The sequence below is a fragment of the Orbicella franksi genome, chromosome 7 (assembly GCF_964199315.1).
Source record: "Orbicella franksi chromosome 7, jaOrbFran1.1, whole genome shotgun sequence".
NCBI lineage: Eukaryota > Metazoa > Cnidaria > Anthozoa > Scleractinia > Merulinidae > Orbicella > Orbicella franksi.
The window spans coordinates 22,763,825-22,780,184 of NC_138151.1; the positions used below are offsets into that span (position 1 = coordinate 22,763,825).

The window sequence follows — 16,360 nt, forward strand, 5'->3', positions numbered from 1 at the left end:
GTGATTTCAGACAATGGACCCTGTTTTAGTGCAGTATCCTTCCCGGGGGGAGGGGGACACTGCCATATATGGACTATATAGGTATGTGCCGCTGTGAAGGGTATAGTTTTCCAGCAGTTTACTCTAGGGTAGGGTATATAAATTAGAGCGTTTGGGTCTAGAATAGGGTATAATTTTTCACAAAACTGACTACTTGGTTGTAGATTTTATCTAGACTAAGGAAACCAGGAATTGTCACTGAAAAATATAAAAAAACCAAATCGGCAAGTTTAAATTTACGCAAATCAGCCTCAACAGTGTCGATAGATGGGGGGATTTGGGGAGTTTACTCTAGTATAGGGTAGCAAAATTCAGCTGTACTAGCTCTGGTATAGGCTAAGGGTTCCAGGGTCCCAGCAGCACACCCCCACCCAGAAATTCCCAAAGTATCCCCCCCGGGTATCCTTCCCAGAGTTTGCTGCCAAATATGGGTTTGTCCTCACAACTAGCTCTCCCAGATACCCTCGAACCAATGGAGAGGTAGAAAGGGCTGCAAGGACTGTAAAGGGATTGTTAAAGAAGAATGATGACCCTCACCTTACACTCCTCACCTACAGATCTACTGCCCTGCAAACTGGTCTCTCCCAAGTGAGTTACTCATGGGAAGAAGACTCCAGACTCAGCTCCTTGCCCTTGCAAAGGCATTGGCACCCAGAGACTTGAAAAGAGAGCGTGAAGAAGTCATGAAGAAAGAAGAAATCTACAGGTCCAACCAAAGGCAAAGCTTTAACCAACAACATCAAGCAAAGGAACTCCCAGACTTGACAAATGGTGACTCAGTATGGATCAGAGACCAGGATCGCCTAGGGAAGATACAAGGGCGCATTCAGCATCCTCGCTCCTTTGTCATCAAAACAGAGAAGGGCACATTACGATGTAACAGATCTGGTCTTGTCAAAACTGAGTGGCAGTCCCCTTCAAAGGTAGACAAGCAAGCCACTTCTACCAGTACTGCGAGCAACCATGCTGTTCAGGACACAGAGGAAATGAGTGGTCTATCTAAGCTCCCATGTACTACAACTGAAGCTCCAATGCAGCTTGTCCTCAGTCAAACAGCTCCATTAGCTCCATTGATCAATTGGACCTCTAAACAAATATGTCTGACTCTATCAGGGCAGTTTCGGAGACAGTTATTACATTTATGCCCTTTAGAGACTGTGATATGCACCATCAAGTCTTGTGAATGTTTGGCAGTCAGATTTTAAGTACTAGTTTATGTTTGCCATTATATCCAGGCTTAAGGGTGGAATAATGTTTGCAGACATGCAATTTCCTTTATCTTAATCAGTCCACTTGATTGTTCTAGGAAGGGAGGTGTACGGTTATGCCCATATATATGTATCTGTTGTGCATGTTCTTAATGCTTGCAATGCATGCCGGGACCTTGTGCTTTCACGGGTCACCATGTTGACTAAACATGTGTTCAATTGTTGTGAGTTCATTCTATGGATTCTACAAAGACCTACTTGCGAACAACAAAATCAACTGAATAACAACACAGACATTATTGGCATTAATTTTTGTTTCAGAACGAAGCCAGAAGGTGGCGAAGGTTAGACGTTATTACAAGGTTACACTACCAACTTTAGTTTCATAAAAATCCCATGAAATACTCATGAAAGACTGATGAATCTTTTTTCAGGGCCATGAATATCGCAATTTCCTATTTTCATGGCCTAATTGAAAACCATTAATTTTTTGTGTCATAAAAAACATTTTCATGGCCATGAAAAGTTGTCACTGATCCAGAATTGAAATTAATGGGTCATTAAAATCTGTTTCCATGGCCATGAAATTCTTGAATAAATCAAAGTTAAATTTAATGGGTCATAAAACATATAGTACTAGATTTTGTGGCCCATGAAATTGTCATGGAAGTCTGAAACTGACCATACCTAATTTTAATGGATCATGAAAATGTGTTCATGGCCACAAAAAGTCAGAAATATGAACCCCAATAAAATCTAATGGGTCATAAAATATACAGCAATAGATTTCACAACACATGAAAAGTCTTCTACCAGCTAAATCAAGATTTGAAATACATAGCAGAAAAACCTCAAAAGAGTATCTCATTTAAAGAAATGTACTCACTGCACTCATTAACATCTGTTTGAAAAAGGAGTTGTGAAGTTTAATACATGGGTAAGATGAAGACACCATTATATACATTTATAATTGTTTCCAAGTAAAAAATTTGATTAAAGGACACTCAAAAAGCATATACTTGAGATTGGCCCCTTAATAGAGGTTTGACTGTACCTGAAATCGCTTGACATCTGTAAGCAAAGATCTACTATTCTAAGAAGAAAGCTACAAATTTGTGCAGAGATATCGATTTGTTACATCAATTTGATCAATCTTATGTACCTCCATTTTCCAAACTTCATTTTTTTTTAAGACTTTAAACAAACAATGACAGACACGGCAATTGTCCGATTAGCCACATCATTGAAAAAAGGAAGTGTATTTATGTGCACTATTTGCTGTTACCGGACTCACATTGGGTGCTTGTCAAAAATGATTTAGCGGACATCAATGGTCGTTGTGATAGTTGGCGCCCCAAGGGAGCATGGCATGTTAGGAGGCATTCGGTAAAATGTCTGGGATTGATTGCAGGCATTTCCTTCGCTCGCCTCACCCCTCCCCCTGCTCCTTATTTTTCACACTTGCTTGCAGTTTCATTCCCTTGGGAGTGCTTTTTTGGAAACGCCTGCTACGCAGGCTATAAATTGTGTTAAGATCTGTAAAAAAGCCAAGTTCTTTTATGGAATTCACACATGAGCCGCCATCTTGAATTTTAATGCTGGGACCCATGATGTAGTGCTCTGAGAAACGTGCGGTTCATTTCAACTGTCAATTGTCAAATGCCCACATCAAACGATTGAAAGTGTGGTCTTCGATGATGTTTAAAAAAAGCAAAATCTGGATCCTCTGGCTCTAGGAACAATAATTGCTGTAAGTATAAAGAATCACAAACCTTCTGGATTAAGACTTTCTATAGTCTTTTCGATGATCAGTACTGTAGTGATCGATACTGATAAACTTGATCTTGGCAAATAAGCTTCACTCGGCAGCCAGTTTGGTTCATTTCAGCTTTTATGTATTAAAATCATAACTTAAACCAAAAAGAACTAAAAGCTTGTCATAGAACTTGACAGATCTGAAATTGTGTTTCTGTTGCATTGTATGTTTAATTTACATGTAGCCTTCAGTGGTATAACTGAACAAAACTTATCATCTGATTTTAATCTCATCTTTGTCACTGTTTTATTTGTTCTAGTTATAGAAGCAGAAAAGCTTAAAGTATGAATTCACAAACAGAACTACATGGTTGAAAAGCTAAGAAAAAATCAATTCACAAACATGTGTGATGATACTGTCACCATTTGCACCATAATCTGTAAGATCTGACAGGAAATATACAGTAGTCTTCAGGGCAAAAACTCCAACCTTGAATTTGAAGCTTGATCTTCAAAAATTGTCAGTAAGCTTACATATGTATTTCATAAGATTAGAGAAACCTTCAAATTTAGCATATAAAATAAATTTTGAACTGAAACAAGATGTTCCAGCTGGTCTTTAATCTGGCTGGTGTGGGCTCTTTCTTTGGATACCAGACAAAAATCACATATTATGTATTTTTATAAGCGTAATAGAAGGTTAATGTTGGTAAGTTGTTGTACTTTGGTGCAGTCTCTTTATTTCATACTTTTTTTTATAATTGTGGGCTATTGAGCCGGCTTTTTATGTTTTACAGGTAATATTGCTACTTGATTGCATGTGCCACATTTGCAATTTTGCAAAACTCACTGTTCAGTGGCTAATTATGTGGCTCTCATGTGCTCTATTTTATTACTTTTTATCTTTAATTTGGGGTAATCTAGATCAGTGTCAGTAATCTAAGATCACTCGGATTATAAAGATATCAAAATCGCTGGAATAAAGGTTGTTTAGTTGCTTTGGGTAAATGGACTATTAATGGGATTTTCATGGGTTGCAGCAAGCTTGTTCCCAGAGTCTTTGTTCTGCTTGACCAGCGGCCGGAAAATGCACACCCCTGAAATGATTGTGCCCAGAGCTCTCGTTTTCTGACCGCTGGTCAAGGGGAATGAAGACTCTGGGAACGAGATCGGGGTTGCAGCAGTAATCATTTATCCCATGAAATTAATAGGGAGTCAAATTCCATGGACCATAAAAATACCATGAAAAGGTAATTAAAGTGGTGAGAAATTTTTCACGGGCCATTAAAAACTCCCCACAAAGGGAGTTTTCATGGGCCAAGAATTTTACCTGCCATTAAAATTCCATGAAATTGACACCATGAAAATCTAGTGGTAATTTTCACGGTGTGTTTTCCAACAACATGAAAATCTCATTAAATTACATTTCATGACCCCATGAAAGTCAGTGGCATTTTCGTGGATTTTTAATGTATCTGATTTCAGAATGGAAATTTCATGGGCCATTAATTGGTAATTTTTAAGAGCTATTTCATGGGATTTTCATGGGATTTTAAGATGTTTTTTTTTCCCATGCTTTTTTCATGGAAACTCCATGAATTAAACCATGAAAACCCTGTTAAAACAGCATGAAAACCTTGTGGTTTTCCCATTAAAATATTCACAAGATTTTAATGGGTTTTGGTTTCATAGTGGAAGTAGAACTTCTTAAATTACTGTCATCATATTCAAACCTTAATTTAACATTAAGTGAACAAGACAAGCTGATAAGTGAAATTTCACAAAACGCCTAGTGTTCGTTAGGCCTGTTCCTCTAGCCTGCTATTAACTAGTTTTCCTGAACTGCTGTCATAAAAAATAACACAGGACATGTTCAATTTACTTTTCTTGTTGTGTTACTTAAAGTGACAGAAGCTTATTAACAAAATTTCACTCAACCCCTAGTGTTCATGTAGACAAGAACAGAACACTAGGCATGTTCAATTTAGTGTTGTTGTTGTTGTTGTGTTACATTAAGCAAAACTGACGAGCTTGTAACTTATTCCACTAAACCCCTAATGTTATGTTAACATAGCCCTGTTCAGTGTAGCCTACTATTCACTACTTTGGCGAAAATAATATACCTGAACTACTGTAATCAAAAAAGAAAAACGCTAAGCATGTTCAATTTTGATTTTTTGTTCTGTTTCATTAAGTAAAATGACACACTCATTTCGCTAAACCCCAAATGTCAGTCTTAACCTATGCCTGTTCAGTTCAGCCTACCATGTACTAGTTTACTGAAGATGAAATTCCTCAACTGCTGTAATAATATCCAAAAGTTTTTTTCTGTAAACTGTGTTGTTTCTACTTTTCATCATATTCCCGTTCTCAAACACACTAACACTCCACCATAAACACTTATGTGCTTCAGCATAATTCATAGCAAAAAATTAAACATAGAAATGCATCACTACAAAGTATCTCACCCCTGCCTTCCAATCTACATTTTACTTTTGTACAAAAAGGCTTTAAACTTGTGTATACTGTGGTGGACATTTCAGTTTAACATTGTACCAACTGCGGAATTGCTTTAAACTCTAAACAGTTTTTATAAATGTGCAATAGTCGGAACTTCCCCTTCACAGTCTCCATCCCAAATATGGCTCTGGTTGGCAGAAAACGCATTAAACATGTGTACGCACCGCCAACCTATTTTTATTCTTGATAATGATGTTGGATACATTGAAACATTGAATAACATTACTCCTTATATTTCTTATTAGATAAAACGACTGACTTAAATTTTGTCAAATAAAAGAAATAACAGTTTATTGTGCCCTCAGAGGTGGGAAGTAACATAAATTTCATTTGACCCCTATGTGATCAACAAGAGATAAAACCTATTGAAGAACTGCATCTTGTTTGGGTTCTCTGTAGATCAGTCAATCACCAAACCCCACATGGCTGCAAAACATTGTGGGGTTTTTAAATTGGTAGGCAAATATCCAGTCTCTGGGCAATAATAGAATTTTAAATGCCTCACCCCAGGGATCCTGATTTGAGCAAATGCTGGCTATTGCCATGAGGATGGGGAATGGGTACTGCTGCAAAGGACCAATGCATTACCGGGAAAGTGAAAACATGCACTAACGCTTTACCGTCAAACGGGTAAAAATAAACGGTTGGTAAACGGATGACAAACAGCAAATTCAAGCGTTTAAACGGTCTTCGTTTCCGTTTAAACGGTAAACCAAAAGCGTTTAACGGATTGCGTTAAACGTTAAACGGTTGCAACAATTCTTTAAACAGCAAGCTTAAATCGTTAAACGGATACCACAAACTGTGAAGCGGAGAGCTCAAACCGTAAACGGATAGCTCAAACCGAAAAACGGATAGCCCAAAACGCTAAACGGATAGCCCTAAACGTTAAACGGATAGCCCTAAACGTTAAACGGATAGCCCTAAACGATAAACGGATAGCCCTAAACGCTAAACGCATAGCCCTAAACGCTAAACGGATAGCCCTAAACGTCAAACGGATAGCCCTAAACGTTAAACGGATAGCCCTGAACGCTAAACGCATAGCCCTAAACGTTAAACGGATAACCCTAAACGCTAAACGGATAGCCCTAAACGTTAAACGGATAGCCCTAAACGCTAAACGGATAGCCCTAAACGTTAAACGGATAGCCCTAAACGTTAAACGGATAGCTCTAAACGTTAAACAGATAGCCCTAAACGTTAAACGGGAAGTCTAAAATGTTTATGGTTATGGTTTATGGTTGCCAAAACAAACTTTCAACTGGTGGCTTAAAACGTCGAAGTAGTAGAGGCCGAAATGGGCAAACTTGAAACGTTTGTCCAAAACTGAGACCGCCCCGATGACTGCCATTTAATTCTTCGCTTCCCGTGGTTACCGTTTTGAGATGGACAGCATAACAATCATCAGCTAATACCTTTAATCTAACAAGAACGGTAAGTAATCCCGTAGCGATTGTAAGCGGTTATAGTTGACGAACTCCTATTCTGTTGGTAATGGCGACCACGTGTGGTACAGTTGAATCAAAATGGCATCAAAACATCACCTAGGTGATACAGTATGCTTCTGATCAAAATTAATGGCATCAAAATGGCAATTTACACAAAGCTCCGTTAACATACTAACCTTGCCAACTCCTCCCAAGGGTTGAAAAAAGATCATCGACGATATCTGTTTTGCACACGGGTTAGTTGTGGGGAAAATATTACGAAAACATGGCTTTGAAAAGCCCTATTAAAGCAACTCGCGCACGTACAAAGAATGTTTGCCCTTGGTAACAGTTGCCAACCGAGTAGCCTCGCGTTCATGTGTAAGTCGCCACATTGCATTCTACTTTCGGTAAACTAACCTGTATCACAGCCGCCCTTGCCGAAAGAAAAATCGGAGAGACGACGCTCCGCTTTTCTTTCGGGGAGGGCGGCTGTGATACAGGCTAGAGAACAACCGGGTTTAGACAGAAATTACATCAGTCTTGAGATTGAAATGTTCTCTTTGGCCACCGCTACTCCCTACCCTTTCGATTCGTGATAGGTTCTTATCTTGTTCGGCCCTCGGAGAAAGTAGAAGGTTGATGTGTACCTTGCCTGGTAGATTAAATGATTTTGTTCTAAGGGTTAAATAAATGGAAAGAAAGTGAAATAAACACACTGATTTGTGCAAGTCAACTGAACTTTATTACGTTTGTTACATAAAGATGCTAAATAATTTCGGCAGCTGAACAATAAACGTAACAGATTCCCTAATACGCTACTAGTGATTACAAAAACTAGTGAGACAATCTCAGATAGTGCAGACTGCGACTGATAGCTCTGGCACGGTAGTCCCATAAGTACTCACCCCTGCTCGGTTCACTTCCGGTTTGTATCTACCTTGGTAGTCTGCTAGGGCTTTCCACCTTAGCAGTGAGTACGTTTCAAGGTTGTATTTTCATTCAAGGTCCGAAAATTACGTACAATTACTGTTTGTCACGACAGCTTTTAAATTTTACTCTGGTGTTTTACGATGATTTTCGTTCATTTAAAATTCAATAATACCTTGAACAAACGTGACAATTTAGCTCTTCGCGCCAACTTTGTAACTTGATAATTTTGTTTTCCTTACAAAGGTATGTAACATGAAACTCTTGTTTTCTCCAAAACACACAGAAGATGAGCTTGTTTTGGGGAATAAATGAACGAAAGTTAAATATCTGACGAAGAAATGGAAGAGAAACAATTTTGTTTTCTCTCAAAACGCAAATTTTCTTATCACAGATGAACAACAACTAATTTAATTATCAGATAGTCACGGAATACCACTTTCTTTTTCTGTTGCCACCTTTGTTGTTAACAATAAAACAATTCAAAACTAATACACAACAATATTGATTGATACCACTGGGAAGCGTTTCAATGAGAAGTATTGAAGGTAAACAGCGCTACTTGGCCGATATTATCCTGCATCGATGAACGAGTCTCCTCAAAGACTGATTAAATTAATTTGCGCTTTCATTAGGTGCCACGGAGTCTGCAGCAATATTTGAGCACTTTCCTGGTTTCTTTTGTCACAAATTTACAATATGCAGAATATTAAAGCCACTAACTCGGGAACTTTTTGGTCTCTCTTACAGACGCAGTTAAGGCAAGAAATAAATAAGAGAAACTTCACTTTTCCCTTCTTTATTTAAACCTTGACAAACATACTATTGTAGTTAGAAAACAGCAGATGATATTTGTTGAACCGACCTGTGGGTAATTCTAAAAGATACGTTTAACTTTTGCACTAAAAAGGGACAAGTGGCGCTACCTAGTACCTGACATTACATGACATAAAAAATCGCGTGGAAACAGTATATAACACTTACGATGCTAGAAGGCATGCCTCTTACATGTTGGGTTCTACCATAAGGAAAACTACTCAACATTTGTGTGTTATCCCGTATGCAATGGAACCTCCACCTAATGTATAGAAGACACAAACGCTAACTAACTGCGCATGCATTTAGAGCAAATTGGTTTTGTTCTTAAGAGAATAGTACGACAAAGGAGAGCAAGAGGTTACTTTAAACAAATATATAGCTTTGCGATGTTTACTCCTAACTGACGTAGATAGAACACGTTTTACGTAGGGTACACGTGTACCTTTCCCAGCTCAGCCCAACCATTTCCTTATTTATAGACTAATGAATTAATTGAAATCAATTAATTAAGCAAACATTAACGTTTACACCTTATTGCATTATTACCTTATTGCTTATTGCCTTAGTGCATAGCGGCAGGCAGCCCCCAAAACCATCCCAATAGTGCATTCTGCACTAATAAATAAATTTTACATTGTCTTAGCCTTCCCTGTCGTCAGCCTGTCTATTCATATGTTTGCTAAGGCGGCACTTCGAATTTATTTTGTCTTTAATAGATTTCCACGTTTTATCCTTTGCGACGGGAGAGTCAACTGGAAATCGACTGAATACTAGCACCTTTAATGAATTAAGTCTTGTATTATCTAGTGCCATTTTGTTGTGAGTTCCTTCGGTGTTGCTGCTACTCAGCTCTTCTTTAGAGAACTAAAAAGGCAGAAGTTTGAGGGCGCATCTATGCCGCTCATTTTCTTTGTGCAGAGCACCTTTGACAGAAGTTATTTTCCGGGGTGTCACACAAGAACGAATACCCTGCGAGCAGTTGGTTTCTCCTACGCCAAACGAGAGGGAAACCACTGCGGGCAACCGTTCGTTCCTTTGAGTTAACCGCCGTCCAGCGCCATGGACGAATAAATTAACTTTGAACTGGTAAAACTAGTTTAAAAGCTGGTTTAGGCCCGTACGCATGCGCTCACCAACACAACTGCTGCGAGCCCCTCGTGCGGCGATCAAAGTCCAAGTCAACCGCGAAAATCTGGGTTAAGATGTTGAAACACGTTTCAGAATTCTTCGAGACTGTGCTGTACATCGCTGAAGTTCTTCCTCTAGTACTTTGAGTGCGGCTCTGTTTTTACTTTTGATGACATCCAGTCGCTTGAAGGAGCTTTTACAAACCTGCCTTCGATCGTATTACCCCCGTTAAACTCGTATTGTTTCGAATTGTTTTTTTAGAGTGTTGTGTTCAACGAGCTCAGTAATCCCGCACGAGAGAGGGCAAGAACGCCTTAAATTTAGGCTTTATATGTAGACCACACTGGATAATACTTCGACAAAGGTCTGGATCGTTCTTTTGTCAGCGCTTTTGGCGAGAAATTTGCATTTTTTGTAAAAACACTGCCGGCGGAAGATTGGCAAATGAAACTGACATCAAATGCGTCACATGGAGCGTGACGAACTCGCGCATGCTCGATGGAAAAGCAGACGAGCAAGATCCCCATTACAGTCGACTAGTATGCGGAGAGAGGCGTTTTCGAATCCTGCTCGGGACACGGGTTTCTTTCATTTCAGAGGCCGCCTGTAAGTTATTTACATCTTCCTATCATTGTTAATAACATTCGAGAAATAAAATACAGTTGGACCTCGCTTATTCGAACTCGGTCATTTCGAGCCCGAATTCGAAACCACTTCCCTACGATTAGCCCTTTACTATGGGCTATTTCGAACCCCTGCTAATTCGAAATATCTTTTGTTTCCCTTGAGAGTTCGAAATAATTGGGTTCCTCTGTAAAGCTGACAAAGCTATTTTTCGTCCTGAACTTTATTCACACAATTTAGGTTGTCTTGTGCGATTTTTTGGCCCGAGGCAATAAAAGAACTTCTGAACTTACCACTTGTTCTAATGAATCCAGGCGATGTTCAATCCTGTCCAACCGAAGTGCCAGTTCGCAGGCCCGCCCGTGGAGACCCCGTGAAATAGTTTATGCTTAACTGTACGCAAAATAAAGTAAAATATATTTTGTTGTTGGAAGCGCATGGTTTAAAATTAACAGCCGACCTTTTCTATTGTGTGTACTTGCGATCTCTTGGAACAATGACGGCAATAAGCTTCCCTTGGTCTGCATATAGTGACAAAGGAAGTGTGATGTTTTCCGCAAAAAGACAGAGTTATAAAGAATTTCGACTGTTTACCACCCGCTGAACAAGTGAAAAGAATCGCGTGCCCGAGACTAGTAAAAATTTGCGCGTGAACTGAAATAATAGACCATATGATTAGTAATGTCAGAAGCTTCCATACCGAAGTCTGAACTTTTATTTCAACTAGACCGATTGTATACGAATTTACCACAAAAAAAAGTCCAGAAAATAAAATAAATAAACGGGAAAACAGACATTAATTCACCTTTTTATGCTATCATAGGCCGACTTTGGGGGCCGGGGGGCGGGGGGGGGGGGGTTGATCTTCTCGGCCGAAAAATTTACGCAATGCCCGAATGCGTGAGTGTTGAAATCGGGATGCAAACGCACGCCGCCGCCCCCCCCCCCCCCCCCCAGCTCGAACGCCTATGCATGCCATTTCGGGCTCTGTCTATAGTGTAGAAATGAACCAAAAGTGAAAAAAAACCGAGTTAATTTAGAGGCGCGAGCGTGCTAAAGACCTCCGGGCGTTATTATTTATTAGTGTTTTTATTTATTCACTTGAAGTGGATAAAGGTAAAGTAATTGTAAGTTAAGTGTGGTTAGTTCGCCAAATTCAAGTTGATAAATAGCTAGGTGTTTCACTTGCCCGCCGACTTAGGCAAAACTTTCTTTAGAAACTATAATAATTTCATGTTTGTTAGCCTGCGTGCAGACGCGGAAAACAAGTCATTGTTTCTCGCATGAGAGGTAATAATCACTCGTTTAGATCAGACATTAGTTGCGCAAATTTGTAAAGTGAGGAGATGTACGTGACTTTGTAGGCTTTCTTTATCAAACCAAAACAACGATCTGGCCCGAATTTGGTGTGCCCAGCAATGAGGAACGAGTACATAATTGATTGATGAAGTAGCATCAAAGTTCGCCAAGAGAGATACCACAAGAGATAATTATTTTTGTTTTGCACAGCACAGTTGTCTGCGTGAAGGTGTGCTACTGTTTCTCCCAATCCGTGATTTTCAGAAAAATAATGCACATAACTGACTGTAGCGTTTGCTCCTTTTTTTAATTTTTAATCTTTAATACAAATTCCAAATTACATTACATTGAACAAGTCAATCCAATGAATGTGAGGACAGCTTAAAACAGAATACAAGATTCCTTAACATAAGCCGCCTTAGTGTATCATTGAATGATTGTATACCTAGTTAAAAATTACTCTAGATTATTAAAAAATAAGATAATCACGATAAAAAATTACCACTGAACTTATCGTAAAAATAAGCAAACAATTTCTTGCGGTAGTTCATTCCATGAGCGACAAACCCGTACAAAATATGATTTCTTAAAAGATTCTGTACGACTAAACGGGACATTGAGTGTTAGATAATCAATCTTTCTCAAAGGCTTGTTGCAAGTTCGAAACGATACAAAGTCCAAAATATCTAAATTATACATATTCTTAAAACATTTTAAAAAGAATACGAGATCGTGAATTTCCCTACGATATTGTAAAGGTAATAAATTTAATTTAGTCAGGCGTTCGTGCTCAGAATACTCCTTGCCGAGAATGAATCTCGTGGCCCTGGGCCCTGCGCTGAATCTCGTGGCTTTACCAGCAGAGGCTGCTTCGTCAATGAGAAGTTAGCTTGCCGCGGTATCCCCTCGCACACCACTCCAAATATTCCGCATTTCCTTGGGGTCTTGAAATAGATCGGTCCAGGTTGCATTGGATCACTGGGAATATGCACTTGTTGTGCAAAGTCAAAAGAATAGTATACTTTGGCAGCTAACGTAGAAGCGTCACGGGTTTCCAGGTTTAGCGGGAGAGCTTCAGTTCCAAGTGTTTCTAGTGTTTCCTTTGATTTATTGCAGGAAAACTTGTAAAAATCCCTTTCAGCCTGTGCCCAGTTTAAGTGCTCCTGTTGGGCTAGAATACACTCCGCTTTTCGCTCTCTGAAAGGTTTGCTGCGCTTTGAAGCTTGGCCGTATTCTGTTGACAAGTCAGACAGAGATCTGTTCTTGGTGTCTCTACAACAACGTTAGGGAACAACTCCTGCCATAGCTAAGTCCCGGAGCTAAGTAAACTTTTTGTGGCTGATTGCTTGCTTGTTTGAAGCTTCGCACATAAAGCTGCAGACTTTCCAGACACTCGTTTTCGTCTCGGATATTAAAAGACAGGATCTTTTTTAACCCAGAATACGACCTGGTAGCATAATGGCATTTTCCTCCACATAATTGTCACGAAAGGAATGAACATCTGTAACTGTAGAATGAGGTGTTGCGTTACTAGGCACTCTGTTGGCGTTTCCGTGGATTCTTGGAGAAATGCCGGGTACTTCATAATGTTCTTTTAGTCGAAGAAATCTCGAATAACTGATTCCATACAAATGTAGAAACATTCCTCGCATATTGGCCTCGACTGAAAATAGAAGCTACATCGACGGCTCCTGGTTCTTTCCTCTCCAACGCAGTCGATGCGAATAAACCCTGGATGTTGGCCAAAATGACCAAATCAAGTTCTCCACTTGACAGTTCAAGGCAGTTGTTCAAATTTGAGAGAACTGGCCCTTTCGAAAACTGATAACCTTGCGCACAGCCGCAGCCATTTTCCAAAAACGTCTGTACTTTATGAAATAATTCATTATTGTTATCCGCCATCGTGTTAGAAAAGAATGCTTTTTGCGTTCTGACATCGGTCGCGTTAGGCATTGTGTCACATTGTTTAGACAATAGTCTATAAAACCCATATCATTGTTTGGACGATACTGGTGAGCGTGACAAGATAGACTCTCTTTGTTTACTTCAACGACATTGCCTCACATTTGCGTGGCCTGGGAATGATAGTAAATATGCATCGAAGAGCGAAACATGAGCAAATTTCGGCATAACATTGGAGGCTAAAGCGGTGACCTTGTACCAATGAATCTGTTAGACTGATCAACAAAGCGATTCTATGGACGCGAGTTCTAAAAAAACGGACGACATCTGATACCGGAACTCGAACGCTACTAATGTTGCGAAATACTGAGGTAAGTCAGTTTTAAGCATTGCTGATGTCAGTTTTCTTTCGAAAGGCAAGCTAAACGTTTAACCGTTTGCCTTAAACGTTAAACAGATGCGAACTTCCATTAAACGGATGAACTGAATGGCTAAACGTTTATACGTTTTGCCTAAACGGAAGCAAACTTCCCCAGTATTGCATTGTACATCCCTACTGCGCATAATTTCACGCGTGATTAGCACGCGCGCATTAAAAAATGGCGGCTTTTTCTTTGCGGCTGGACCTCGCCATAGAGGTAAATCGTCATTTTCTCGAAAACGAGTCCGTCGACCTATCATTTTTTTCTGTTGTGTTGAATTGAATAATAAATTTCTCTATGTAAAATAACATGGGCCAATTCTCAGTGTTGAGCAAGAAACAATCGTCGGAAACGTGATTTTAGCAAGCAATTGTGACTATAATCATGGTGCTATTGTAAGGATTTATATGATATAAACAAGGTGCTGTTGATCCTAAACGAACATGGGGACCCATCATTTTTATTTCCAAATTTAAGTTCCTACAATATAAGCAGTCAATAGGCAAAGTTTGACAAAAATCTCAGTGCCGGTTCTATTTCAGTGGAATGACCTTAAACGGATGAGCTAAACGTTACAACGTTTCGTCCAAAACGTTAAATTGATCCAACGGATAGGCTAGCCGTTAAAACGTTTTCAAAAAAAACGTTTAGTTGATTGTGAGTTTAAAAAACGCATGAGCCAAGCGTTTAAACGGTTTTCATGTCCCGTTTTAAACGGATAGTAAACGGACACTAAACGGAAAGTAAACGCTTTTTCGTTTAAAACGGTTAAGCGTTGGTGCACGTTTTCGCTTTCCCGGTCACACATTGTATCATAATATCTCTCTGGCGAGTTAAAAAACCATTATTTTTACTGAACTTTCAAACTGAACATTGACATGACTGACATAACATACACATAATCCTCTTCGCGCTTAGGTAGCACATAAAGCTATAAATTGACATTAGCAGATTTTATAAGAATACCTAAAAACTTTAAGAGAATGTTCACATATGATTCTATTTTCGTATAAGGAATCGTGCTACGAACATCGTTCCGAGTTCTTTTATTTATATACAGAAGATACAACACAGAGCTGTACATAAACACAATTTAAAAGTTAACATACTAGCACGTTTTCCAACGACTTACCAACAATTTGTACTTCAATTTCATCCGTCCATTCCTTTGAGTTAGTCGCTACCATGCAGGAAAACACCGCTTCATCTGCTTCTGTCACATTGTAAATGATCAGTGTTGCTGGATAACTGCGACTGATGTTGAAATGCTCCTGAAAGTTGTCTCTCGGATCTATAGCAACTGTCCCTGAAGAAAATTTCTTGCCAATTTGGACATTTCCTATCATGAATTCCACGCGATCAAGTATTTCACCAGAGAAAGTGAAGTTCCATTTCAAATGTGCCTCAGAGGAACCGTTTAATACTTGCTGGATCGTTGTTCGGACTGAGTTGTCGCTTGGTTGAAGCGGACCACGTTGTGGAGGAGGAAGAGTCCATGTGATGGTAGCATCTGAAATCAATATATTTCAAGGAACAGGTGAGCTTTTAAAAGTCCCAAGATGTTAAAAATGATGCTTAAGATGAGCACAACCGAGCCACATATACAAAAGAAGACGCTATGAAACGTCAGGGAACGTACAATACCTGTCATCGCTAGTTGATATAATAATGTTCCAAACACAAGTAATTTAAACCGAGAGAAAATGAGGTCCCTCATTATCTGTTTAAACACATAATTTTTACAATCCTGAGTAACCATATTCACTGGTGTTGACCGATTTCTCTTTACTCACGTCACCAAGCGCTACTAAGAAGCTTCCCCAAATCCTTTTCGTTCTCAAAGCCTGCGGGACCTTGGCACGAGTGCGATCGTACCTTACCCACTACCACTACCCAATACCTTAACCTAACAGACCTTCTTTTTTTCTTTTCCTTCTCCCTTTCAAAAACAGATCGCAGGTTAATAGCCTGCATAGCAAGCATTCCCGTACGAAGAGCTTTTTCGGCAGTGCGCATTCTGGCCGCGCGCAAAATGGACAAAGCGAGAGCAAACATGTCGACGAAGCAGGGGGTGAGGCTGGGGTGGAGATTTTTGCTCTCGTTCCAGTTTGCGCGCGGCCAGAATGCGGAAGCTATACTTGTGCACTTCGCCGTCCTTCGGGTATTCTGTGAGACAGATTCTGCTTGTAACCACGAAAAATAACCACCATCTATTGGTACACTTCATGACACATACATGAACAGTATACGGCGCTGTACTGACCCCATTTAGCATGGCGGACAG

At 39.6% G+C, this 16,360-nt stretch overlaps 1 protein-coding gene across 7 annotated transcripts in view; it reads right to left on the bottom strand.

Moving 5' to 3' along the window:
- Positions 1-16,360, bottom strand: part of LOC145492265 (hemicentin-2-like) — a 153,099-nt gene that overhangs the window by 134,286 nt on the left and 2,453 nt on the right. For 3 of the 7 annotated variants that reach the window (XM_081471658.1, XM_081471660.1, XM_081471659.1), the window contains exons 1-2: positions 15,721-15,925; positions 15,209-15,586 (exon numbers count right to left, since the gene is read on the bottom strand). In XM_081471658.1, the coding sequence (XP_081327784.1) occupies positions 15,209-15,586; positions 15,721-15,835 (493 nt within the window). In that variant the 5' untranslated portion in view covers positions 15,836-15,925. Of the gene's footprint in view, positions 1-15,208; positions 15,587-15,720; positions 16,086-16,360 lie in introns of those variants that run through there. The other 4 variants (XM_081471657.1, XM_081471655.1, XM_081471661.1 and 1 more) reach the window with 3 other exon arrangements.